General features: G+C 41.6%; 1 protein-coding gene across 2 annotated transcripts in view; it reads right to left on the reverse strand.

Annotated features, from left to right (window-relative positions):
- Positions 1-1,276: 1,276 nt before the first annotated feature.
- The window catches only part of KSR2 (kinase suppressor of ras 2), a 561,531-nt gene continuing 536,939 nt past the window's right edge, over positions 1,277-25,868 (reverse strand). The window contains exons 17-20 of one of the 2 annotated variants that reach the window (XM_075835299.1): positions 10,294-10,425; positions 9,767-9,896; positions 6,419-6,552; positions 1,277-5,164 (exon numbers count right to left, since the gene is read on the reverse strand). In XM_075835299.1, the coding sequence (XP_075691414.1) occupies positions 5,158-5,164; positions 6,419-6,552; positions 9,767-9,896; positions 10,294-10,425 (403 nt within the window). In that variant the 3' untranslated portion in view covers positions 1,277-5,157. Of the gene's footprint in view, positions 5,165-6,414; positions 6,553-9,766; positions 9,897-10,293; positions 10,426-25,868 lie in introns of those variants that run through there. The other variant, XM_075835310.1, reaches the window with a different exon arrangement.

Below are 25,868 nucleotides of genomic sequence, written 5' to 3' on the forward strand. Positions count from 1 at the left end.
AATTGGAAGCTATGATACAGTAAGTGGTCCAGGAATCAAATTGACTATTATTACGTTGCTGAAAGGCGAACCTCAGTCCTGGGCACAAAAACTTCTGAAACAGGATAGCCATCTGCTTATAAATCTCAATTCCTTTCTGGATGCTATGGCTATGATCTATGATGACCCCCCACAGAAGAACATCAGCCGAGTTTACCTTCAGATCACTTTCGGATGATTGCTGCTAATACACAATGGAAATAAGCAGCATTCAAAATCCAATTATGTCTGGGGGTAAGCAACCAGCTCAAGGATTAACTAGCTCGCTCGGGTGTTCTGGAGTCCCTGGAAGGTCTGATACAGTTGTCCATCCAAATCGATCATCAAATTCATGAGTGATTTCAAGAACTTTTGAGCCAACCCGGGGCCACATAGTTAGTTCCTCCAGCATCCTCCTTAAGAGCCCCTTAGGACTACTTCTGAACCTGAAACAATGCAGAATGGCCTAACTCATGATTGACTGAGGACTCATGACCCTCTTATTGGTCCATCAACTCAATCTCCTTTCCCGCTTCCTGTTAGGGTATGTTCACACGGCTTAGCAAAATACGTCTGAAAATACGGAGCTGTTTTCAGGCGTAAAACAGCTCCTGATTTTCAGACGTTTTTGTAACTATTCACATTTTTCGCGGCGTATTTTACGGGCGTTATTGGAGCTGTTTTTCAATGGAGTCAATGAAAAACGGCTCCAAAAACGTCCCAAGAAGTGACATGCACTTCTTTTTCGCGAGCGTCTTTTTACGCGCCGTCTTTTGACAGCGACGCGTAAAATAACACCTCGTGGGACCAGAACATCGTAAAACCTATTGAAAGCAATGGGCAGTAGTTTGTAGGTGTAATGGAGCCGTTTTTTCAGGCGTAATTTGAGGCGTAAAACGCCCGAATTACGTCTGAAAACAATGCGTGTGAACATACCCTTAGGGTATGTGCACACACACTAATTACGTCCGTAATTGACGGACGTATTTCGGCCGGAAGTCCCGGACCGAACACAGTGCAGGGAGCCGGGCTCCTAGCATCATACTTATGTACGACGCTAGGAGTCCCTGCCTCTCTGCAGGACAACTGTCCCGTACTGTAATCGTGTTTTCAGTAGGGGACAGTAGTTCCACGGAGAGGCAGGGACTCCTAGCGTCGTACATAAGTATGATGCTAGGAGCCCGGCTCCCTGCACTGAGTTCGGTCCACTACTTGCGGCCGAAATACGTCCGTCAATTACGGACGTAATTAGTGTGTGTGCACATACCCTTACTGTTCATATTGTCTGTCTCCTGAGACCATCTGCTCCTCTGTCCAAGACCCTTCTGAGATGTTTACTTCCCAGAAATGTCCTCCCAGTCCGATCTGGATGTTAAGTCACTAATCTCTAGCAAGTGCCATGCATTACTGGATGTATTCTGTAAAAAGGAGGCAGACTTTCTCCCTCCTCATCGGACCTATGATATCCTTGGTACAAAAAAATTATTTTGTCCGCATTTTTCTCTTGTCCATCCCAGAAATGAATTCACTAAGCGAATATTTACAAGAGAATCTAGATAAAGGATATCTGATTGCCATTAAGGGTTTTGAGTCCGAGGAAAATTTTTGGAAGCCCCTTCGCAACATCCATGCTCCAAAAATAATACAAGAGCCACGCATCCGGATGCTGCTTTTGAGGATAGAACAATGTCAGTTACAAGCCGCAAAGTCACTATAATGACGGGCAGCCACAGCTAGCCTTTGCTTGTACTGCGCAGCTCCAGCCATAGTATCATCAGATGGAGTCCTTTGAGGGGGAACTGGTCCTGGAATTCCTCGCTTGGTTATGAGCCCTGGTGGTGAGTTTTCTGGAATTTATTCTTCACGCGACTTTCCTGTGTTTAACCCGGCTTTCGTATTGACTTCACTTGACCTGATTTATCTGTGTATCGAACTTTGGCATGAACCTGACCTTGTCTCATTATACCAATTACTAAACATGATGCTCACCGCCTGTTACCGACCCAGATCTAATTGACCACGAGGACGTTTCATACTCGCCATCTGCAGGCGCACCTTCTATTGAGGGCTATCCTGGGGACCAAGAGCTGGGAATCTTTAAAAAGCAAAGTCTATATCTCCTTGCGGGGATTAAGGGTGAAAAGCAGGGGATTCTTTACACTCTGCATCCTAGGTTAGCCTGCGCCAACTCAATGACGGTCTCCGTAATTTATTACCCCTGCCTGCCTGCTGCCATTCTTCTCCGACAGATCTGCATGGTGTCACTGAAGTCTGTTCGTGCTACTTGTATCACTGTCCTTTAAACATCACTCAAGTTCTGACTATGCTAGCTGGGGACCAACATCCAGGTATGCTTGCGAGCTTAAAGTCTTAATACTGCGCATTACACATATATAAAAGAATGCCTTGCTGTTCACTTTTATGTCCTTTTGTCTTTTACTTTAATCTTTTATGTTTTCTTCTGTTAATATAAGCAGCTGGCATGATGCAAACAGCTTGTTTTAAAGAATTGTAACAGAATACAATAAAAGAATATTAGCATTTTTATCCCTACGAGAATGTGTCCTATTTCTGTGGCTAGGGATGTTTATGAGGAGTTTATTTTAAATTTCTAAACCTGCAGAAGAGTCTATCTTTACACTCAGAAATGTTCCAATTCATTTAATCATCACTTATTTTTTTACCTAAGTATCTAAAGAGACAATACAACTAAAGACTCAATCGGGTCACTATTTTACGTTTGATTTTCTTTTCTGTCTTTAAGGATATGCACATGTTGTGTGCCTAGTTCATAGAAAACAGTTGTTCATTTTGGGTAGATTTCCGAAAATAAGTTCTGCAGTACAATTAATGACAGTCATCCAACAAAACTAAGATTCCAAATCTATGTTCACTTGGTCACACGCATAAGTTGTAAGAAATAGCTGCATTTATATGGGCAAATAAGTTATAAGACTATGGACTTTCACATTTTGCAGTATCAAGAATTATCCAGCCATTTCCAATGGAAATGTATAAAGATCATGGATTGTTTGGTGTATAAAAAGTGCTTCTAGGTTTAGCCAACTAAGATCAAAATTTCCTGACTGTGATAACTATATATTTTCTTTTATTATCTTTTACTTTTATAGCGCTAACATATTCCACAGTGCTGTAAGCCCCCAAAGGGGCTCAGTCTAATTTCCCCTTTCTCACCCATAGACCCTAGCGTCAATTTGATATGAAGACAATAAACCTGTCAGTTTGCTTGTACAGAATGGAAGGAAAGCCACGCAAATACAGGGAGAACATACAAACTCCATGCAGATGTTGTCCTTCGTTCAGTTCAAATCTAGGACATGAGTGCTGAAAGTCAACAGTGCTGACCACAGAGCCGCCATGCTTGTCCTATCCTTAGGACTGCTGCCTTTCAGCACTGTTACCGTGTGTTCAAATCCAACCATGTCAACAACTGCATTGGATTTGCATGTTCACGTGGTTTTCCTTCCTCATCAAAAACATATATAACTAAATTAGCTTTGTAACTGGCATTAGTGTATAGGTATGCCTGGAACAAGAACATTCAGTCAAGCCCACTGAGAATAAGGAATGACATGAATAATCACTTTCTGTATACAGTGCCGTGAAATGTGCCAGTAAATAAATAGTAATTGAATATCTCCAGTCACATTACTACCAAAGATTATATTGGCTTATCTTTTATCTCATAAAATACAATATGAACAATTTAGCAGATATATTTTGTGTTAAATCATGCAACACTAACAAAACAAATGCCTTGTGATCTTCCACATACAGTAGCAAATACTTGAATTATGTCACATCTTGGTATAAGTCAATACAAGGTGTGAACATGGCTCAGTTATTAACAATAAGGTGAAGAAAACAAATTGAAATGACAAGGATCAATCTCATATAATCCGCTCTTCGCTTACTGGCTCAAATTAGACCTCTAAACTGGTGTCTGTTTGGTTTTTATTTTCGGGTAAAATTTGACACATAAGGCCTGATTCACACGAACGCTGCGCATCTTGGACGTGAAAAACTGCAGTTTTTCACGTCCGAGGTGCATCCGTGCTCGGCGCTGTGGGATGCGATGTCACGCATCCGCCATAGTTGAGAGTCTATGGAGGGATGCGTGAAAAGAACAGACATGTCCTATTTTCCCAATGACCCTTCGCACGGTCCGTTGAAACAACGGCTGTGTGAACGGCCACATTGAATAACATAGGTCCGTGGGACAGCCGCTGTTTCACGGCCGTCCCACGGACGTTTAACACGTTCGTGTGAATCAGGCCTTAGTGTAATGAGTTTAAAATGAGCCCTGGGGGGGGTCAAACAACACAGTGGACAAGTATTTAGAATTGGAAGGGTATTTTCTCTGCGAAAGTGCCCGCTGTACTGCATGGGAAAAGCAGCATGCTGCCAGCAACCTAACAAGGAATACAAATTAGACACAAATAAAAGACATATTTCAAACAATCCAGTCACTAATGTACAGTACAATCTCATATCAGTCAGATGTGTAAAACTGACTGTCTTCATATTTCCCAATCAGTTTCGATCATCAAAAAACATCTTAAAAAAATAAAGTTGGCGCTTTGTTTGTCTTCCCTAGAGTGTGTAGGACAAACGTGAGACAATTTATTGTAGGTAGAGTCAAGAAAGTTTCCACGGCCTATATTACCTGCTAGAGAAGGCCACAGGACTGTGATATCACAGTGTTCTGCAGCAGTTTCTAGCATATTGGAGGTGCATATTCAGGGTCAGTTTAGAGGTATGTGCACAACTGGCCCTCACAAATCAATACAGCGCATATATAAGGACCATCAAGAATGTTAACAGCTCTGGCCAAAAACATATCTTCTAATCTCATTCTAGCACTCCAGTCTCTGAGGAGGTCAGAACTTTCCTTTGAAACAATCCCCCCTACAGGTGGACTTAAAATGACAGCCAGGGGCTTGTTCTCATTTAAGAGTGCAAGGCTCCACCCACGCTTAATCTTCAGTCTTTACTACAGGTTCTTCCCCCTTCAGATTTTCCAAAGCTTGAGGAGGAGAACAGTAGTGTTTGGGACAGGGCGAAGGCAGATGTAGAAAAGGGGGAACTAAGATGCCAATGTACCACACAAGATATTTGTCACAGCCTAGAAAAGAAAAAAAGATAATAGAAAACAATAAATTATTTAGTTATAACAGTATCAAAACTAAGTAATTAGTTGATAGTTCTGAATATAGATCTGGGTGAACTACATTAAAGTAATAATACATATCAAGTTACCGTACATGATATAATATTGGTCAGTGTAAGCCTACTTATCATATATAGCAATTAACAAAAATCCATGCTTAAATTTTAATGCCTGTCTTTTCTCCTGTTTTTGCATTTCTCATAAAATTACAATTTTGGAGAATATTTGAGCGTTGTGTTGTTCCTCTGTATTTCCTCCTGAAAGCGTATGAATATATTTACAACTGGGGGCTACATTCTTTTCCTCACAGAGGAATGTTCAATCAGTGCTGGTATTGTCAAACTGTCCCATTGACAAGGGCGGAGGTTCCCAGCATTTGGAAGGTCATGAGCCACTGTGAAATACAAAAGGTGTATTCAGCCACACTGAGTATTAAAAAAAAAAGTTATAGTTCTTACCCCAGAGTTAACTGCTAATGATATAGGTTTTTGATGGTATCAAGTTAGAATAATGATATTATTAACACCCTGGTGCCACTAGTACATAATAATATCTGAAGCTGCCAACACTTGGTTAGACACATTCAGGGGGCTAGGGAAGCACATTTTGGGGAAAACCGGACTAGTGGAATGGTAATATCCAGTTGTCAATTTATTTCTGCATTTCCAGGCGGAATAACAGAGTAAAGAAACAAAGCAGAATTGAAAGAACAGATGCTCAAGTATTTGGTATTTACTAAAACTGACATGTCAGAAGAGCAGACAGATCCTTTAATCTGAGGCTGTTATCACTGACCGAGTATACTGTCCATACCACAAAAAAGTACAGTTCACATTGATTGTTTTGTAATTATTTTCCCACTCGTTTCTCATAAGCATAGGCAACAGTTCTCGTTTCAGGGACTATACAAATAAAACATCATATGTATTACTAGTCCTGTACACCCTTCTCCCATGTAATAAATAGTATAGTTGATTATGTACAGAAAGTCAAAGCATTTAAGAAGTTAAATCATTTTCAAATGATCAATTCTCCATAACAGAACAGGTGAATATGAGGCCAATGATTTTAAAAAATGTCTATGCTATTTGAAATGTTTGCCATATTACTTGACACATATAAAGCATCATATCATTAGCCATTCTAATTATTCACACCTCACTAGAACAAACGTCTCAGCATATTATTAGACCAATTCAGTGTACTCACTCAGCTGACTTCCAAAAGTGACCTGGATGAGAGAGGCGTCTGTTCCGCTTTGGCAGTTTTTCCAGCATCTCCATCAGTTTGGTGAAACTTGGCCTTTCTTCCTGCTCATAGGCCCAGCAGAAAAGCAAAATGTCCTAAAAACATTAATTAATATTTGTGTTTTCATTTAGAATAAGAACGGAGTAAGGCGGTGAATAAAATTAATTTATGCGCACTAACCGATTTTTTTTTTTCATATTCAAAATTTGTTATTGAGTTTCAATACACACAGATACAGAACACAGTGGAGGGAAGGCCTCCATACATTAAAGAGGCTCTGTCACCAGATTTTGCAACCCCTATCTGCTATTGCAGCAGATCGGCGCTGCAATGTAGATTACAGTAACGTTTTTATTTTTAAAAAACAAGCATTTTTGGCCAAGTTATGACCATTTTTGTAGTTATGCAAATGAGGCTTGCAAAAGTCCAAGTGGGTGTGTTTAAAAGTAAAAGTCCAACTGGGCGTGTATTATGTGCGTACATCGGGGCGTTTTTACTACTTTTACTAGCTGGGCGTTCTGATGAGAAGTATCATCCACTTCTCTTCAGAACGCCCAGGTTCTGCCAGATCATGCTGTGACGTCACTCACAGGTCCTGCATCGTGTCAGACGAGCGAGGACACATCGGCACCAGAGGCTACAGTTGATTCTGCAGCAGCATCGGCGTTAGCAGGTAAGTCGATGTAGCTACTTACCTGCAAACGCTATTTTTTTTCGTACGAATGCGGTAATACCAAATGAGTATAGCTGTTTTTTCATTTTAGTACTTTTGCACAATAAAACACGTTTTATGGAAAAAGTCATTTTTGTTTCGCCACATTCTGAGATCCATAATTTTTTTATTTTTCCCTCGATGTAGCCATATGAAGGCTTGTTTTTTTGCAGGATGAGTTATAGCTTTTATTGGTACCATTTTGAGGTACTTAGAATTTATTGATTAGCTTTTATTACTGTTTTTGAGGAGGGAATTGAGGAAAAACAAAACAGAAATTCCGCCATCGTCTTTTGCAAGTCTTTTTTACGAAATGCACCGTGTAGTATAACTAATAAGTTATGTTTGTTTTACGGGTCGTTATGATTGCGGTGGTACCCAATATGTAGGTTTCTTTTTATGGTGACTCATTTTTTAAAAAATTTAATAATTTTTAACCCCTTGGCGACATGTCACGTAAATTTACTGGTGTCTGCTGAATGGGTGTCTACTGTTTCTTACAGCTGTCACCCCAATGCACCTTAGCTCCCAAAAAAATGTAATGAAAAGTAATCAAAAAGTCACATGTACCCCAAAATGGTACCAATAAAAACTACAGCTAATCCCGCAAAAAATAAGCTATCACACAGCTAAATTGACAAAAAAATGTAAAAGTTATGCCTCTCAAAATGTGGCGACAAAAAACTGTTTTTTAACACAGTTTTTTCTTTATAAAAGATGGTAAAACATGAAAAAACTATACACATTTGGTATATTCATAATTGTATCAACCCGTAAAATAAAGTTAACACGTAGTTTTTACAACACGATGTACGTCGTAAATACGAAACCCAAAAAACTAAAGTGGAAACGCTGTATTTTTCCTATTCCACCTCAAGAATTTTTTTTTCAGTTTCCCAGTACATTATATAGCACATTGAATAATGCAATGAAAAACTACAATTTGTCTTGCAAAAAACAAGCCCTCATACAGCTATGTCAATGGAAAAATAAAAAAAATTATGGCTTTTGGAAGGTGGGGAGGAAAAAACTAAAGTGAAAACCAAAAACTGGCGGTGTCTCCAAGGGGTTAAGGAAAAAAGGGTTTAATTTATTTACTTTTTTGGGGGAGTACCTTTTAATTTTTATTAATCTTTAATAAACTCAACCTGAAGCAGCGACCATTTCATTGCTTGTATAATGCTTTGGAATACTTAGTATCCTTTGAAATGGTCTAATAGGCAGTTACTGATGACAGACCTGGGGGCCTTTGTTAGGTTGTTAGGTCTCTGGCTGTCATGGTAACCCATTGGCAACCCGCGATTGCGTCGCGGGGCGCCGATGGGCTGAAAGAGGGAGGCCCCTTCCTCTGTCAAACACCTTAGATGCCACAGTCGTTATTGACCGTGGCTTCTAAAGGGATAAACTGCTGATATCAGAATTATCTCCAATCCTGGCAGTCGCAGCAGGACCATGGCTATGTATAACTGCCGTGCTCCTGACACTGATTTGGTGGGAATAGTAGCAGTATGTACGAGATACGGGATCTAGCACTCACTCGTGACGGATATATTCATTGCTCATCGTTAAGCGGTTAAACATGGTTGGGATAAACCATTCATAAGCAAAGTTCACATCAAACTTAAAGGGGTTTTCCGGGACTTAAACACTGACATCCAATCCTTAAGATAGTGCTTGATCGGTGGGAGCTCAATCCTTGGAATCTCGCCAATCAGCAGAATGAAGGGGCGACATCCCCTTTATTGTCAATAATAAGCACAGCCCAGTGTTTGGGTGTGCCTGGTACTGCAGCTCAGTCCTATACACTTAATTGGGACTGAGCTGCCGTACCACGCACCGCTGCCCATATGACCAGCCGATGTGTAAACAATGATGGGGCTGTAATCTTTTACTCCACCGTCACACCGATCAACTGATCTCCTTAGTATAGGCTATCATTGTTTAGAGGGCTTTAGTCCATCTAGGTGATCCCTGAGGAACCATCCCTCTTGTAAGAACCATCCCTTCGTTTTATTTGTCTTTTAGGGCATTTTTGATGTATTTTCTTTTCTTTCACTATTAAGCATTTCTATGGTATACAATGTTTTGGTAATACATTTATTTATATTTATTGCAACATTGTTATCCCTTGTGGGTATATGCACAGGACTTGATATTGAATGCACAAGATTTATAGTCAGTAGTTGAATGTGCACAGCACTTTATATTGTATTGCCTAAGTTTTTCTTTTAGGAAATAGCTGTATATTTCCTGGGAGATGGTTCAGGGGTGATCAGCTTATTCTTCTTGCTACTTCTATGGTACTTTCTAATTGTTTTTAACACATTTTTGGCTGTTGTGCTTTTGTGTTAGCCTAATAAATTATTGACTTGGTTATCAATTAATATTTCTGGATAGAAGTCAATATGCAAAAAATGTGCAACAGAACATTGACATAGCTAGAATCTTAAAAACACAATACAGACAAAATAAGGAGGAAAATATAGACAAAAAAGCAACCTAAATAATGAACTTGTTTTCAGTGGGTTCTACAAAATGAGTCACAGAAAATACTTACAGGTGATTGAAACTTCACACCCTGTTAATGTTTAACTTACCGATATCTCCTTTCCCATTCCAATTTGGCTAAGATTTGGCTTCATGCCTGTTCCCACTTGCCATATGATGGCCTCCGCAGGTTGGCTTTTGAATGGCCACTCTCGAGCATGCAACTCATACCAAATCGTTCTGTGGATATGCAATAAATCGTGAGTATAATGTTTCTGAAAATATTTGTGTTGTGTTTAAAAAAAAAAAAAAAAAATAGGATTGAGTTTGATTTTATTTTTTTATGTGTTGTTCTAATGTTAAGCATTGAAAATCAGTTCGAACACAAGAAGTTAAAATGGTATAGAAAATATTTTTTTATTAGTGTTAAGGGGGGTAAAACGTTTATATCAAGATCTTTTTTTCATACAGAACTTTGCCAAGTGCTCAACTATTTAGGTGTGCGCCATTCTTATGTTATCCATGATAGAAAATGTTTATGCTCAACTAAATTACCAAGGTATGTAATGCAGCACTCCTTGGAAAGATTATTTTTTCTATAATACATTCTTACACTACACTAAAATATTCTACTTACCCAAGTGCAAATACATCAGAGAGCTTTGAGAATGGAAGTTTATCCTCCTCTGTGTCAGGAGACAGCTGCCGTATTATTTCAGGAGCCAAATGACAAAGCCAACCATTAGGAATCCGCAGCTTGTCTTCTCGTCTGATCAATGCAGAAAAGAGTAGTCTATATAAATATTTGTGCCGTGGATTAGATGTATTCCATGTTTTTAAACATGGCGCTAAACCAATGTTATAGCAGGAATAGTTAAACATCTGCTGGTAAACAGAGGAATGTAAGAAGCCTCTGAGGAGTTAAGATTACATGCACAAGGTTGCCGTATAAGAACTTTTATAAAGGTAGAGGAACTTTAATGTGATTCTAAAGGGTCACATCAGTTTTATTTTGTTGTATTTTTGAAGCAATCCTCAGATCCAGGAATACTTGCGTTAAGATAATAGATCTCACTATTAAAGGTTATGTACACCAGCCAATAATTTTGGATTGCTCCAATGCATGTAAATTAAAAAATATCCTACTATTTTGTATCTTCAGCTCCTATGCAAACCTGTGTGTCACCATGGTTACAGACTAGCATCAAAACCTGTGTAGTCCGATCCCCCAGTCATGTGTTACTCCATTCCATCTGTTCCCCACTTCTTGTTAAACTATTGAATGTATTTTAGCGAAAAATAGGGGACAGATAGAAGGGAGTAAGATTGGATGATCAAACTACATTGAGTTTGTTTGTAGTCTGTTACGACAGCGGCATACAGGTCTGCATAGGAGCTGTAGACAAAAATGGTAGAATATTTATAATCAAGACTATTTACAAAGTTTCTTTTTTTTTTTTCATTCTACATGCACTGGAGTGATGCAAACATATGGTAATAAAGGTGAATATATCCTTCAAAACATTTTCAAAGATCATCACTTTTATCCATATCAACAAGTAAAAATATAGTTTAAAATTGCACAACATCACTACTCTCCAAAACGTAGTAAATAATTTTCTACTCAGCATATTAACAAAATTTAGCATTATTATTGCAGCATATTTGCGTAGCATAACTTGCATTTCCTGCATTGCAGTTAACTTTTAAGGGCACCTAAACATAACCTCAGCCCATAGGGTTTTTTTTATATCAAATATGTATTACCTTTAAAAATATGGATATATTTGCACTGTACTATGCCTTTGGACTACCTTCCAGCCCCCGCAATGCTCTAGGCTAGTGTTTTGTGCTATTGCAATAGCGTTTATGACAAGGGGGTGCTAGACACTGTTCCACCCATGTTTAATACACTAATCAGGGCCGCCATCAGGGGGGTATTACTGGTACTCTCGTCAGGGGCCCGGCCACATGGATGAAGAAAAGGGGCCCGCCGGGCTGCCGTCGCCCCTCCCCCTCGGACTGTTGCCTCCCCCCTCGGACTGTTGCCCCCCCCTCGGACTGTTGCCCCCCCCTCGCAACGCTCACGGGCCCCCGCTCGCAACGCTCGCGCCCCGCCCCTACTAACGCCCGCGGTACCCCCTGCATACCTGTTGAAGATGCAGCATGTGCAGAAGCTGTGTGTGGAGATCCCGCCCCCCAGCTCCTCTACACTGCCGACAGGACCTGCAGGCTGGTGAGTATTTTCCCCTATCCATCCTGCTTCCCATCCCCCTGACCCCGTTTGTAGTATGTATAAAGTTGATTAAAATGTTTTTTGGTATTTTTTCGTTTTCCTAGCGTTTTTTTTGCCGCGATATTTGTAATCGCGGCAAAAATGGCGCAGTTTTGCCGCGATTATATAAAAATTGCGGCAAAACCGCGTGATTTGTGCCCCAATTACGAAAATTGCATAAAAAAAGGATTCAAGACATGAAAAGTGCTGTTAGGCTATATTCTCACAGTGCGGTCAAATCACGTTTTTGCCGCGATTTTGCAAAAATTGTGCCAAAAAAATGGGATTTCACCGCACTGTGTAACTAGACTAAGGCCTTATTCAGAAAGCCGCGTTCGGTCCGTGACATACGGAGCGTGTATCGGCCGTATTTCCCAGGCTGACCACAATTCATGGAGCCGGACTCCTAGCATCATAGTTATCAGTGTTGCTGGGAGTCCCTGCCTCTCCGCGGGAATACTGCCCCATATTGTAATGATGCTTTCAGTACGGGACCGGGGACAGCATCCCCACGGGAAGGGAGGGACTATGATCATAGATAACTGTGATGCTAGAAACCCGGCTCCCTGAACTGTGGTCGGTCCGGGAAATATGGCCGATACACGCTCCGTATTTCACAAACCGAACATGGACGTCTGAATAAGGCCACTTACTTGCCTCCTATTTTTGGTGCGGATTGCGCACTGAAAATTCACTACAAATTACAATATAAGGCCTTATTCACACGAACGTGTTATACGTCCGTGCTACTAGCGTGATTTTCACGTGCGTCGCACGGACTTATGTTAGTGAATGGGGCCGTTCAGACTGTCAGTGAATTTCACGCAGCGTATGTGCGCTGTGTAAAACTCACGACATGTCCTATACTTTGCCCGTGTTTCGCGCAGCACACACCCATTGCAGTCATTGGGTGCGTGCAAATCGTGCACGGCACACGGAAGAACTTCCGGGTGACACGCGTGATTCGCGCTACAGCTGGTAAAGAAGAGAAGGGAAACATAAAAGCCCCTCCTTCTTTACTGTGTTGTAACATCAAAACAGAGTGTCATAATCACGCAGCCACGCACCATATGCTGATGCCACACCAAACTTTTGCTCGCGCAAAACGCAGCGTTTTTTGCGCGTGCAAAACGGACACGTTCGTGTGAATAAGGCCTAAGGCGATATTCAGACCAACGTGTGTGAAATCAGACGTGAAGAACGGCCGATTTGCAGCCGTGCGGGACCCGTTTTCACAGACTTGAGTCTATTGAGGGATCCGTGAAAACGCACAAAAATAGGACATGTCCTATTTTTTTTACAGGCCCTTCACACGGTCTGTTAGAACAACGACCATGTGAATAACCCCATAGAAATACACGCAGCCGTGTGACGGCCATTAAAAAAAACGTCCTTCACACGGACGATTAACACGTTAGTCTGAATAAGCCCTAACTCATGTGAATGGGGTTTGTCAAAACCTCATGCACGTGCAGCATTTCACCCCACAAATAATTTTTTTTCAGCTTCCCAGTACATTATGCGGCACAATAAATGGTGCCATGAAAAACTACAACTTGTACCGTGAAAAACAAGTCCTCAAGTAAAAAAAAATGATAGCTTTTGGAGGGTGGAGAGGAAAAAACAAAAGTTAAAATCCAAAAAATGGCTGAGAAGGGGTTAAATAAGCTGCATGCCTATTAGGGTATGTTCACACAATTAGCAAAAACAGTCTGAAAATACGGAGATAATCAAGCGAATGATTTTCAGAAGTTTTTTACGGCTGTTTTTGGAGCTGTTTTTCTATAGAGTCAATAAAAACGGCTCCAGAAACGTCTGAAGAAGTGACCTGCACTTCTTTTTCGCGGCCGATTTTTTATGCGGCCGTTGTAAAAAGAACGGCCCATCGGAACACAACGCCGTTTTTTTCTCATTGAAATCAATGGGCAGATGTTTGGAGGCGTTCTGCTTCTGATATTTCAGACGTTTACGGCCAGAAAAACGGCAGAAAATAAGCTGTGTGAACATACCCTAATGTTGCAGAGCTGTAACGTATTTCATCCTTTACAATGTAAAGGGTTAATTTGCTGTAAATCCCCAGCAAATTCAGTAACGCACACATTGAGGAATTTGGTGCACAAAATCCGTATCAAAACCGCAGGTAATTCCGCAGGTAAAATCTGCACCTAAGGCCTCATTTACACGAGCGTGTGCGTTTTGCGCGCGCAAAAAAACGCTGCGTTTTGCGTGCGCAAAAGGCAATTGACAGCTCCGTGTGTCATCCGTGTATGATGCGCGGCTGCGTGATTTTCGCGCAGCCGCCATCATAGAGATGAGGCTAGTCGACGCCCGTCACTGTCCAAGGTGCTGAAAGAGCTAACTGATCGGCAGTAACTCTTTCAGCACCCTCGACAGTGAATGCCGATCACAATATACACCAACCTGTGAATAAAAAAAGACGTTCACACTTACCATGAACTGCCTGCTTCCTCCAGTCCGGTCTCCCGGCCGTTGCCTTGGTGACGCGTCCCTCTCTTGTCATCCGGCCCCACCTCCCAGGATGACGCGGCAGGCCATGAGACCGCTGCAGCCTGTGATTGGCTGCAGCCTGTGCTTGGCCTGTGATTGGCTGCAGCTGTCACTTGGCCTGAATTGTCATCCCGGGAGGTCGGACTGGAGGAAGGAGCCGGGACTTATCGGTAAGTCAGAACTTCTGTTTTTTTTTACACGTATATGTATATTGTGATCGAAAGTCACTGTCCATGGTGCTGAAACAGTTTAAGTCTTTCAGCACCGTGGGCAGTGACTGTCTCCTGACGTCGCGTACCCGAACATTTTTTGCCGGGTTCGGTTAAAACGAGTTCGGCCGAACCCGGTGAAGTTCGGTGCGCTCATCTCTAATTTGACACTCCGTTTGGATGTTTGTAACCAGAAAAGCACGTGGTGCTTTTCTGTTTACATTCATCCTTTTGACAGCTCTTGCGTGATTTTCGCGCATGCAACGCAGGACCGTCAGTGTGGCATGCGTTGTTTTCACGCACCCATTGAAGTCAATGGGTGCGTGTTGCGTGAAAAACGCAAGAATATAGAACATGTCGTGAGTTTTACGCAACGCACTCACGCAGCGCAAAATTCACGCATCGTCTAAACAGCCCCATAGACTATTATAGGTGCGTACGACACGCGTGAAAAGCACGCGCGTCGCACGCGCGTATAATACGCTCGTGTAAATGAGGCCTAATAGTGCGTATTTTGATACGTTTTTAGGTGCGGTTTTTACTTTTTGATGTGGAAATAGGTGCAGGTTTTATGCTGCAGATATTTTATTATTTTTTAAACTAGTCAGAAACAATTCCCAAGTGTAAACGCAAGATAAATTGACATGTATCATATTTTCAAATACGCACCGCAGGTCAGTTTTTGTGCAGAAAATGCGACATGTAGATGAGATTTCTTGATCTCATTTACTTTGCTAGTACTGTATTACACTGCGGATTTGCCGCACGAAAATACCCGTGACAAATTTGCACGTAATAAGTATCGTGTGCATTTGGCCTAACAGAGATTTTTTTTAACTCCCACTAAGGCCCCGTTCACACATGTTGGATTTGATACGGATTCCGGTGACATGTCGATGATTCTGCATCCCATGCATATGAGGTTTCCGCAACCCAGTTCACATGCTGTGAAAAATTTTCCACGTGTATTTTTGTCCGCACCATGAAAAGAAATCCACCACAGCAATAAGTAGCGTGCGATTTATATTAGGCTGGGTTCACACAACCTATTTTCAGACGTAAAGGAGGCGTATTATGCCTCGTTTTACGTCTGAAAATAGGGCTACAATACTTCGGCAAACATCTGCATATTCATTTGAATGGGTTTGCCGACGTACTGTGCAGACGACCTGTCATTTACGCGTCGTCGTTTGACAGCTGTCAAACGACGACGCGTAAAATGACTGCCTCGTCAAAAGAAGTGCAGGGCACTTATATACATTATATGCAAGACACTTATATACATTATATGCAGGACACTTCTATACATTATATGCAGGACACTTCTATACATTATATGCAGGACACTTCTATACATTATATGCAGGACACTTCTATACATTATATGCAGGACACTTATATACATTATATGCAGGACACTTCTATACATTATATGCAGGACACTTATATACATTATATGCGGGACACTTATATACATTATATGCGGGACACTTATATACATTATATGCGGGACACTTATATACATTATATGCAGGACACTTATATACATTACATGCAGGACACTTCTATACATTATATGCAGGACACTTCTATACATTATATGCAGGACACTTATATACATTATATGCGGGACACTTATATACATTATATGCGGGACACTTATATACATTATATGCAGGACACTTATATACATTACATGCAGGACACTTCTATACATTATATGCAGGACACTTCTATACATTATATGCAGGACACTTATATACATTATATGCGGGACACTTCTATACATTATATGCAGGACACTTATATACATTACATGCAGGACACTTCTATACATTATATGCAGGACACTTCTATACATTATATGCAGGACACTTATATACATTATATGCGGGACACTTATATACATTATATGCGGGACACTTATATACATTATATGCAGGACACTTATATACATTACATGCAGGACACTTCTATACATTATATGCAGGACACTTATATACATTATATGCGGGACACTTATATACATTATATGCGGGACACTTATATACATTATATGCGGGACACTTATATACATTATATGCAGGACACTTATATACATTACATGCAGGACACTTATATACATTATATGCAGGACACTTATATACATTATATGCGGGACACTTATATACATTATATGCGGGACACTTATATACATTATATGCGGGACACTTATATACATTACATGCAGGACACTTATATACATTATATGCGGGACACTTATATACATTATATGCGGGACACTTATATACATTATATGCGGGACACTTATATACATTATATGCGGGACACTTATATACATTATATGCAGGACACTTCTTTGGACGTTTCTGGAGCCGTTTTCTCATAGACTCCAATGAAAACAGCTCCAAAAACGGACGTAAAAAACGCAGCGAAAAACGCGAGTTGCTCAAGAAACGTCTGAAAATCAGGGGCTGTTTTCCCTTGAAAACAGCTCCGTATTTTCAGACGTTTTTGGTCACTACGTGTGCACATACCCTTACATGGAAAACCCGAGGATGAGCAACTTTGAATGACAATGGGACTTAGGCCTTGTTCACACAGCTTTTTGCAGGCAGAAACATCTGCCTTGAAATTCCTTCAGGCTTTCTATGCCTCCCATTGATGTCAATGGGAGGTCAGAGACGGAAATGCCTGAAGAAAGAGCATGTCGCTTCTTTCTCTCGCGGGAAAAAAACACCTTCGCCTCCCGTTGAAATCAATAGGAGGCGATTTCGGACTTTTTTGCCGCGGTTTCCGCTGAAAAAAATGTGGCAAAAAAACTCTGTGTGAACAGGGCCTTATTCTCATGCGGATCTGCTACACGCTTGTAGCATCTGCGCCAGGAATCAAAGGGAAAGCCTCCGATTTTTGCTGTGGAAAAACACATTGAACTTTAATGGCAACGTAAGAGCGGAGCATTAGTGCTCCTTACATCCTCACAAGCGCTTCCCCTTCCCTTCCCCCTTCACATCGTGTTGTTGCCCTAAGTTTATCGTGTAGTCAGGAAATCTCCTACCTTACAGTATAAACAACGTAAACGATAATTCACAGGGCTCCATTATGTCCTTTTAGCCTCCGTCGGGCTGGTAGACGTCGGTTTACCTTATTTTTGAAGGATGAAATGGCGTAGCAGACTTTGTTATTCCGGAGTCCCCAGGCAGCATCACGAGTGCTCTACCCGTGGACTTTGTCCCTGGGAAAGCTCCTGACATCACTGTCCATATGTGTAAAGTGACATCAGAGGTCTCTAGGGCCGGAATCCCTGGCCAGAGCATTGCCGACGCTCCGGCCGTGTACTCAGGCCTCAGGCTTTGCAAAGCTTCGGACGTCACTTTATGTATATGGACATCCCTGGGCAGAGCGCTAGTAGAAGGCTCCAGCTCTGTTCATGGGCAGTGACTTCAGGAGTTTCCCCTGGGCCATTCCCCAGGTGACGTATCCCACTGTATGCCATACAGTCGGATACGTTTTAGCTAAATAGATCAAAATCCGGAGCATTAACCGGTCACTGTCGGCTCCATGGTTTCCTTCACTGTAATTTTAAACCTACAAAGAACCTCAAAACAGGGTAAAGCGAAAAGGAGAATCCCCAATATGACTCTGAAACAACCTACAAAGCGCAAGGGACATAGCATCCCAATAGAATATGAAGATAACTACCATGAATAGTAAAAAATATACATTTTTATTATTACATAACGATACATGGTATTACAATAATAAATACAACAAGAGTAACGGATCATATATCAGGAAAAATAGCAGTCAGGTACAGATGACAACATACCATGAGGGAAGCAAGAGACAACCAAACTCTGAAACACGTCCCAATACTATGCACATTTTGCAACGGGCATTTCTTTTATAGATGTAGCCTCATATACATATATTTTGTATACCCTATTGGCATTATATTATACTTGTGCGCATGGCATGTCTAGTATTGGGACGTGTTTCAGAGTTTGGTTGTCTCTTGTTTCCCTCATGGTATGTTGTTCCTTCACTGTAATTGACATCGGCACCAAAATCAGTTAATGCGTATAACGTACAAACGTGAGCGCCACAATTTCCGTTGCCCACCCCCGGTAATGGAGGGGGGGCCCCAGACATCTTGGCTGTATGGGGCCCAGAAATTCCTGATGGCGGCCCTGACACTAATCATTTACTAGGTAGTGTCGTGGGGATAAATTAAGTAGATCAATCACAGATCAAAAAGAAAATGAAGGGTTTGGGTCCCTATAGTGAAAAAATCTGTCGGTAGAAATAGTAGAATCCACAGAAATGGGAGGTTCCCACAGTGTCAAAAAATAATAAATTAAAACATACCTTTTAATGCAAATATAAAGTCCAAAATAGTAGGCTTTGGTCTAACGAAAACATACTGTAACACCATAACGTGGCCTTATTTTGATCAGAGAACCTACCCTAACAAAGGCGACCCCAATCTATGTCCTATTCCTAGTAAGGCTCTGTAATGCCCTAGTGAAGTCCTAATGGAGCAATCCTAGATAAAAAAAAAAAAATCAAGGAAAGATGGGGTAAGGGAAGCCATTAAGGCCCTGTAGTACCCTGAATAACTTTTTACAATTGAAACACCTCCCCTGGGAGGGGGGATAATGGTGGCCTCCCTAAACTAGCCTTTCCCTACTCTTAGGCACTAAAGACATATGAAGACCCTATTCGAACAGGTAAGAAAATAAAAGGCTAATTCATAAACTCGATAATGATAATAAACCCGTATAGTTGTAAATTTACTTCATTATATGAAAATTTGTAGTGTGATCGAGGGGTAATCAATATATGTAATACATTTGAGATTAAACAACAACGCTAGGACATCTCTAAAGCAATAAAGGGCCTTACTAGGGTCAGGACATAGCTTGGTGTCGCCCTTATTACTATGTTATAGTATGTTTTTGTTAGGCCAAAGCCTACTATTTTAGATTTTATAATTGCATTAACCCCTTAAGGACACAGACAATTTTGGCCTTGAGGACAGAACAATTTTTTTTATATTTCCCTCTTTGCACCCCGACGCTCATAACTTTTTTATTTTTTGTACGACGTTGTTGTATGAGACTTTGTATTTTGCGGAACGAGTTGAACTTTATGAAGGTACCATTTTTTGGTACAAATACATTTTGGCGAAAATGCAGAAAAAAAGTAGTTCTGCTGCAATTTTAATATTATGTTTTTTTACACCATACACCGATCATAAATAATGTTATACATTTGTTGTACAGGTTGTTACAGTCGTGGCGATACCAAATATGTCTATATTATTTCATGTTTTGGGAAGTTTATTTATTGTAAAAAATTTGCATTTCTGTGTTTTTTTTTTACATTTTTTAAAATTTATTTAACATAATTTTTTTTTACATTAATTTTACTTTTTTTTTTAATCCCATAAAGGGATTTTTCATTTTGATTTTTATTTTGTAACTGTAATGTACCGGCATAGATCTATGTGCCAGTACATTAGCCTGTGTACTGATTCTACACAGGCAGTTGTTAGGGCATACCTCAGTATGCCCTAACAACAGGAAATATGTTCAGACATCCCTGGGGTCCTTCAATGGACCCTGGGCTGTCTGGCCATACAAGTTATGGGCTTTGATCGCGTCACAGGAATTTTCTGTGACGCGATCAAAGTGCATTCCCCCCTCCTTGAACGCCGCGATCAGCTTTTATCGTGGCTTTCAAGGTGCTAACGGCAGAGAGAAGATGTTTCCCTTCTCTCCGCAGTTAGAGCGGGGCCGTAGCTGTGTATTACAGCCGTTGCCCCGCTCTCGATCGTGCGCAGAGACAGCTGTCACACTGGACGAGAATGCTCGTCCTAATGTGCAAAGTACTCGCCGCTCAGAACGAGCATTCTCGTCCTGTGTCGGCAACCAGTTAAAAGTTGTGGTTTCATTTATAATTTTTTGTTACTTTTTCGGTGTTTGAAATTGCTAACTCATTTTGTAACTCTAAATAAATCAGTTCAAACATTATGCTATGTAACCTAAATTAGTTCAAATGAAAACCCAATTAATATAAAATGTGATTTAGAAAGGGGAGAACATACAAATTTCATGCAGATGTTGCCCTTGGTCAGATTCAAATACCAGGTCCCAAGTGCTTCAAGACAGTTAGGGCATGTTCCCACGCAGTGTTTTCAGACGTAATTCGGGCGTTTTACGCCTCGAATTACGCCTGAAAAACGTCTCCATTACGCCTACAAACATCTGCCCATTGCTTTCAATGGGTTTTACGGTGTTCTGTTCCCATGAGGTGTAATTTTATGTGTCGCTGTTAAAATACGGCGCGTAAAAAGACGCCCGCGATAAAGAAGTGCATGTCACTTCTTGGGACATTTTTGGAGCTGTTTTTCATTGACTCCATTGAAAAACAGCTCCAATAACATCCGTAAAATACGCCGCGAAAAACACGAGTTGCTAGAAAAACGTCTGAGAATCAGGAGCTGTTTTCGCCTGAAAACAGCTCCGTATTTTCAGACGTATTTTGCTAAGCCGTATGACCATACCCTAATTCTAACCAGTGAGCCACTATTCTGTAAGATCATGATGGGGATATTTTCATAGTACAAAACTGTGGAGTTTGAACTTTTTGTTTTATAGACATTTTTAAGTAGGTAAAATAGTGGACATGACTATGGATGCTATCTGCATATTGTATTCGTAAACAAATGCTGTTTTCACCTCCTTAGATTAAGTCTCCAAATTGATCTCTAATACCCTGTTCTCTGGATTTAACTCCCAGCGTTGTTTGGGTCATAATGTTCTGATTGTTTTTTTTATGTATTCAATATAATATACAAAGCATTGCAATAGTTTACAGAACAGCTGCCATAAATAGGAAAACATTGTGATGATATTACAATGAAATTAGATAATGCATTTCACAATAAAGACCACAAGACAACAAATCACACCACAAATTGGCCACTAATTACAGAAAGCTTCATGAGGTAACTTTTATTGAGTGAAAAAACTGTTAAATAGTATTCTATGAATAAAGTGTTTGGAGAAATAGCAGCACCTCACTGTAGAGAGAAAAATGCAGTTTTTACGAGCAAACAAACAAGGTCCGGTGTCAATTGCAACCTAACAAAGACATCACATTCCCAAAAGTTAATAAATATGTACCCATACCATATAGCATAAGGTGTATATACATAATAGATTGCAGCTTATTTTCCGAGATTTGAACAAAAACAGTGTGATGGACACAATGGGGCAGATTTACTAGGATTGGCGTTTCACGCCACTTAATAAATCTGTCGCATCTTCCTGCTGGTCGTGGCTGGGGGCGTGTGCCATAACCCCCCCCCCCCAATCGGACATGAAATAAAAAGAAAAAAATACTCACCTCATCACTCCCCTTCTCCCCACTGGGTCCCCCCTCCATGCATTAGGCCCATAAAAGGTCCTGACGCCAAGCAGGGCCAGGCCTTATATGCGATACAGCACTCAACGTCATCAGTTCTGCGTCACATTTAAGGTCCTGATGCTGCTGGGCGTCAGTATGTTGTATGAACCACGTGTTGGAGAGAGCTGGAAAGGAGAAGAGGAGCAGTGAGGTGAGCATAATATATATATATTTTTAATTCATTTAATTGGCTGAAAGGTGGGGATTGTCTGATCTGGGGGTCAAGGTATGGGGCCCAGCACAGGCCACTACCTTGCCACTCTCCACAGAGTGAAATGTATGACCGCTAGGAGCTGGCGTCAATTTTCACTATAATTGACTCCAGTTTCCTGGTGTAAATTATAATAAATTTGTTGGACCGCTTTAAAATCGCCCCTTTTGTGAAGCCACGCCCCTTACCACAAATTTGGCGAGGGCGGCATAAAAAGATCTTTTGCGACCTTTCTATGAAACTTTGATAAATTCCCGGTTTGATAAATTATCGGTTTTTTGGTCACTTACACAAGATCATGTTTTACACTGAGCAGCAGGGATATATGGATAGGGGTTGACCTGATGACCCCCTTTAACCGCTTAAGGACATGGACTAATTGGCGCTTTCAGGATGCAGTTCCATTTCTCAAAACTGATGTGTCATTTTATGTGGTAATAACTTTGAAATGCTTTTACCTATCCAAGCGATTCTGAAATTGTTTCCGAATCGGAAACAAGGAATGTATCTAGGGGTATAGTGAGGATTTAGACCCCACTGGTCTTTTGCAGAATTCATTAGTATTAGGCTGTAAAAATTAATATCAAAATTTTTTCCAATAAAAAGTATGAATTGTTTAATTTTCACAAGGGATAAAGAGGAAAAAGCACCCTAACATTTGTAAACCAATTTCTCCAGAGTATGGAAATACCCGAAATGTGGTCATAAACTGCTGTTTGGACACACGGCAGGGTTCAAAAAGGCAGGAGCCGTATTTGGTATGCAGATTTTGCTGGATTGGATTTGCAAAACCCTAAGGTACCAGAGTACAGTGGAAGCCCCCAGGAAGTCACTCCATTTTGGAAACTACACCCCTCAAGGCATTTATCATTTGCCTGGACATATGACAGGGCTCAGAAGTGAAGAGCAACCTGCGCATTTGAGGTCTATTTTGGTGATTTTCACAGCATTGGTCCACAATTGCAGGGCGACCCCTTAAGGCATTTTAAGGGGTATAGTCAGCACAGGTGTTTTTTCATTAGAAAGTAATGCGCAGCGGATGGTGCAAAGTAAAAATTGCAATTTTACGCTGATATGCCATTTTAGTGCAAAATATGTTGTGCCCAGTGTCATGCCCATGGCCGCGGGCCGTCAGGCTCACTCACCTCCTGACGGCCGCAGCCTTGGATCTGCGAGCGCTGGTTCCAGCCTCCTCCTCAGGAGATGCCAGCGCTCACTTCCGCTTACCTCAGCCGAGTCCCGTAGGGTGCGCGCGCACGCTCGTGCCCGCTCTTAAAGGGCCAACGCACGCACCTGAGTTGAAGTCAAAATTAGCCCATGAGCACCCTGGACTATAAGAGGGGCCCAGCCCCTTCCTGCCTTGCCTGAGCGTTGTTGTCCTACCTTAAGTTTGTCTAAGCAAATGGTCTCCTAGTGTTTTCCAGTTGCCAGTGTTTCCTGTTCCTTCTGCTTGTAACCTGTATCCCGTGCTATCCTGGTCAAGTGCCGTGCTGAGCTGTAGTCGTGTTGCGCTGAGTACCACGCCTGTCCTTCTACATCACGCCTGGCACCTGCCTGCTTCCTGCCTGCTGCTTAGTCCCAGCCGTGCCTGTCTTGCTACTGTCTGAGCTTCCACAGGTATACTATACAAACTATAGACTGTGACCTGTGTCCTGTTAGCCAGCTGCCATACCGTCAAGGCCCAGGGGGTCCACGTACCCTATGTGACAGTACGCTCAGGCCATGGACCCCGCTGCTCGATCCAAGACCATGACGACGTCACAAGACATGCGGGCGGATATGCTATATCTCCAGTCTTGACAGGACCAACTCCTCCAGGCCTTGAACATTCCTGCACGTCGGCTGGAGTGCAAGCTGCCATTCCTCCTACTACATCTCCTGGCAGTACTGATCCTCCCACTGCAACTCCTGGCAGTGCTGATCCACGATCAGTCTCTATGAACTATAGAATGTTACCTGTGTCCTGTTGGCCAGCTGCCGTACCGTCATGGCGGTACGGCCCAGTGGGTTCACGTACCCTACGTGACACCCAGTTTGTGCCACCAAAGACACACACCTCGTAAACTGCTAAGCTGGTTCTCCCGGGTATGGCGATGTCATATATGTGGACATAAACTGCTGTTTGGGCATGCTGTAGGTTTCAGAAGGGAGGGAGCGCCATTTGGCTTTTGGAGCGCAGATTTTGCTTGGCAGTTGTTCTGTTTGGTATTTTGCAGGTATTTCAGTTTATAATGTGGGGGAATATGTAGGCTATGTGGAGTACATCAGCGCATAATAAGAGGGTATAATAATGGGGTGAATAAATAATATTTCAGAGATATGTGGCCAGTGTCGCACTGATAAATGGTGCCCGATCTTATCCGCTTTTGGACACTCTGCACATTTTGTCTCGCTTTATTTTGAGAGCCAGAACTTTTTTATTTTTCAGTCAAAAAAGCTGTCTAAGGGCTTGTTTATTGCGGGACGGGTTTTATTTTTTATTGGTACTATTTTGGGGTACATGGGACTTTATAATCACATTTATTCCATGTTTTCAGATGGTATTGTTTTTTATTTTATTTTTTGCGATGTTCACCGTGTGGGAAAAATAACATTATAGTTTTATAGATTGGGTGGTTACGGACACGGCGATACCAAATATGTGTACTTTTTGTAAAGTTTTCATTATTTTCCTATAATACATGCTTATTATAGGAAAAAAGGCAGTTTGTTTTTATTAACTAACAGGCTATCGTACATGGCAGACCAGGAGGCCGTTGTTTGGCCCCCGATTGCCATAGCAATGATCGGCATCCTCACGATCACATTGTGTCAATGCCGATCGCTACAAACCACTAAGATGCCGAGATCGCTTTTGATCGCGGTATCTAAGGGGTTAATGGCAGGGATAGGAGCTAGCTCCATTCCCTGCCATTACAGCGTGGTGTCAGCTGTAAAATACAGCTGACACCGGCGGCTGATCTTGCAGGCTCAGCTTCTGAGACTGCGCCATCTTGTTAATGCGTCCGGATACCTTTTAGGCCCCACCTCTGGGCGGGACCTAGAACGCTTCCGTACTAGGCAGACAGGAGGCCATTGTTGGGCCTCCAGCCTGCCGGAACAGTCATGGGAACCCCGCGATTTCATTGTGGGGTTCCGATCTGGTTGTAAACACCATAGATGCAGCGCTTTTGAACGCTGCATCTAAGGGGTTAATTGGCCAGATCGGAGGCTAGCTCCGGACCTGGCCTTGAAGCAGTGATAGCGTTCACTGCTTTAAAACTGTGTCTGCAGACATGCCTAACGCTATGATGTAATTGTCCGGCAGTTTGCTTTAACAAGACAACGCCTGTGACGGACTATTATGTCACATGGTGTTAAGGGGTTAATTGCCTTTTCATTTCATCTTAAAAAATCAAGGTATTTGTCTATATAAAATAAATTTCATGACAGCAAATCTGATAAAAGCAATGGTGATTAAGTTTAAGTGGCATACGCATAGTGTCGAAATCTGTAAACAAACAGCCCACCAGCAACTGGTTCACTATATTCTTTAA

This window comes from Rhinoderma darwinii, chromosome 1, assembly GCF_050947455.1.
Source record: "Rhinoderma darwinii isolate aRhiDar2 chromosome 1, aRhiDar2.hap1, whole genome shotgun sequence".
NCBI lineage: Eukaryota > Metazoa > Chordata > Amphibia > Anura > Rhinodermatidae > Rhinoderma > Rhinoderma darwinii.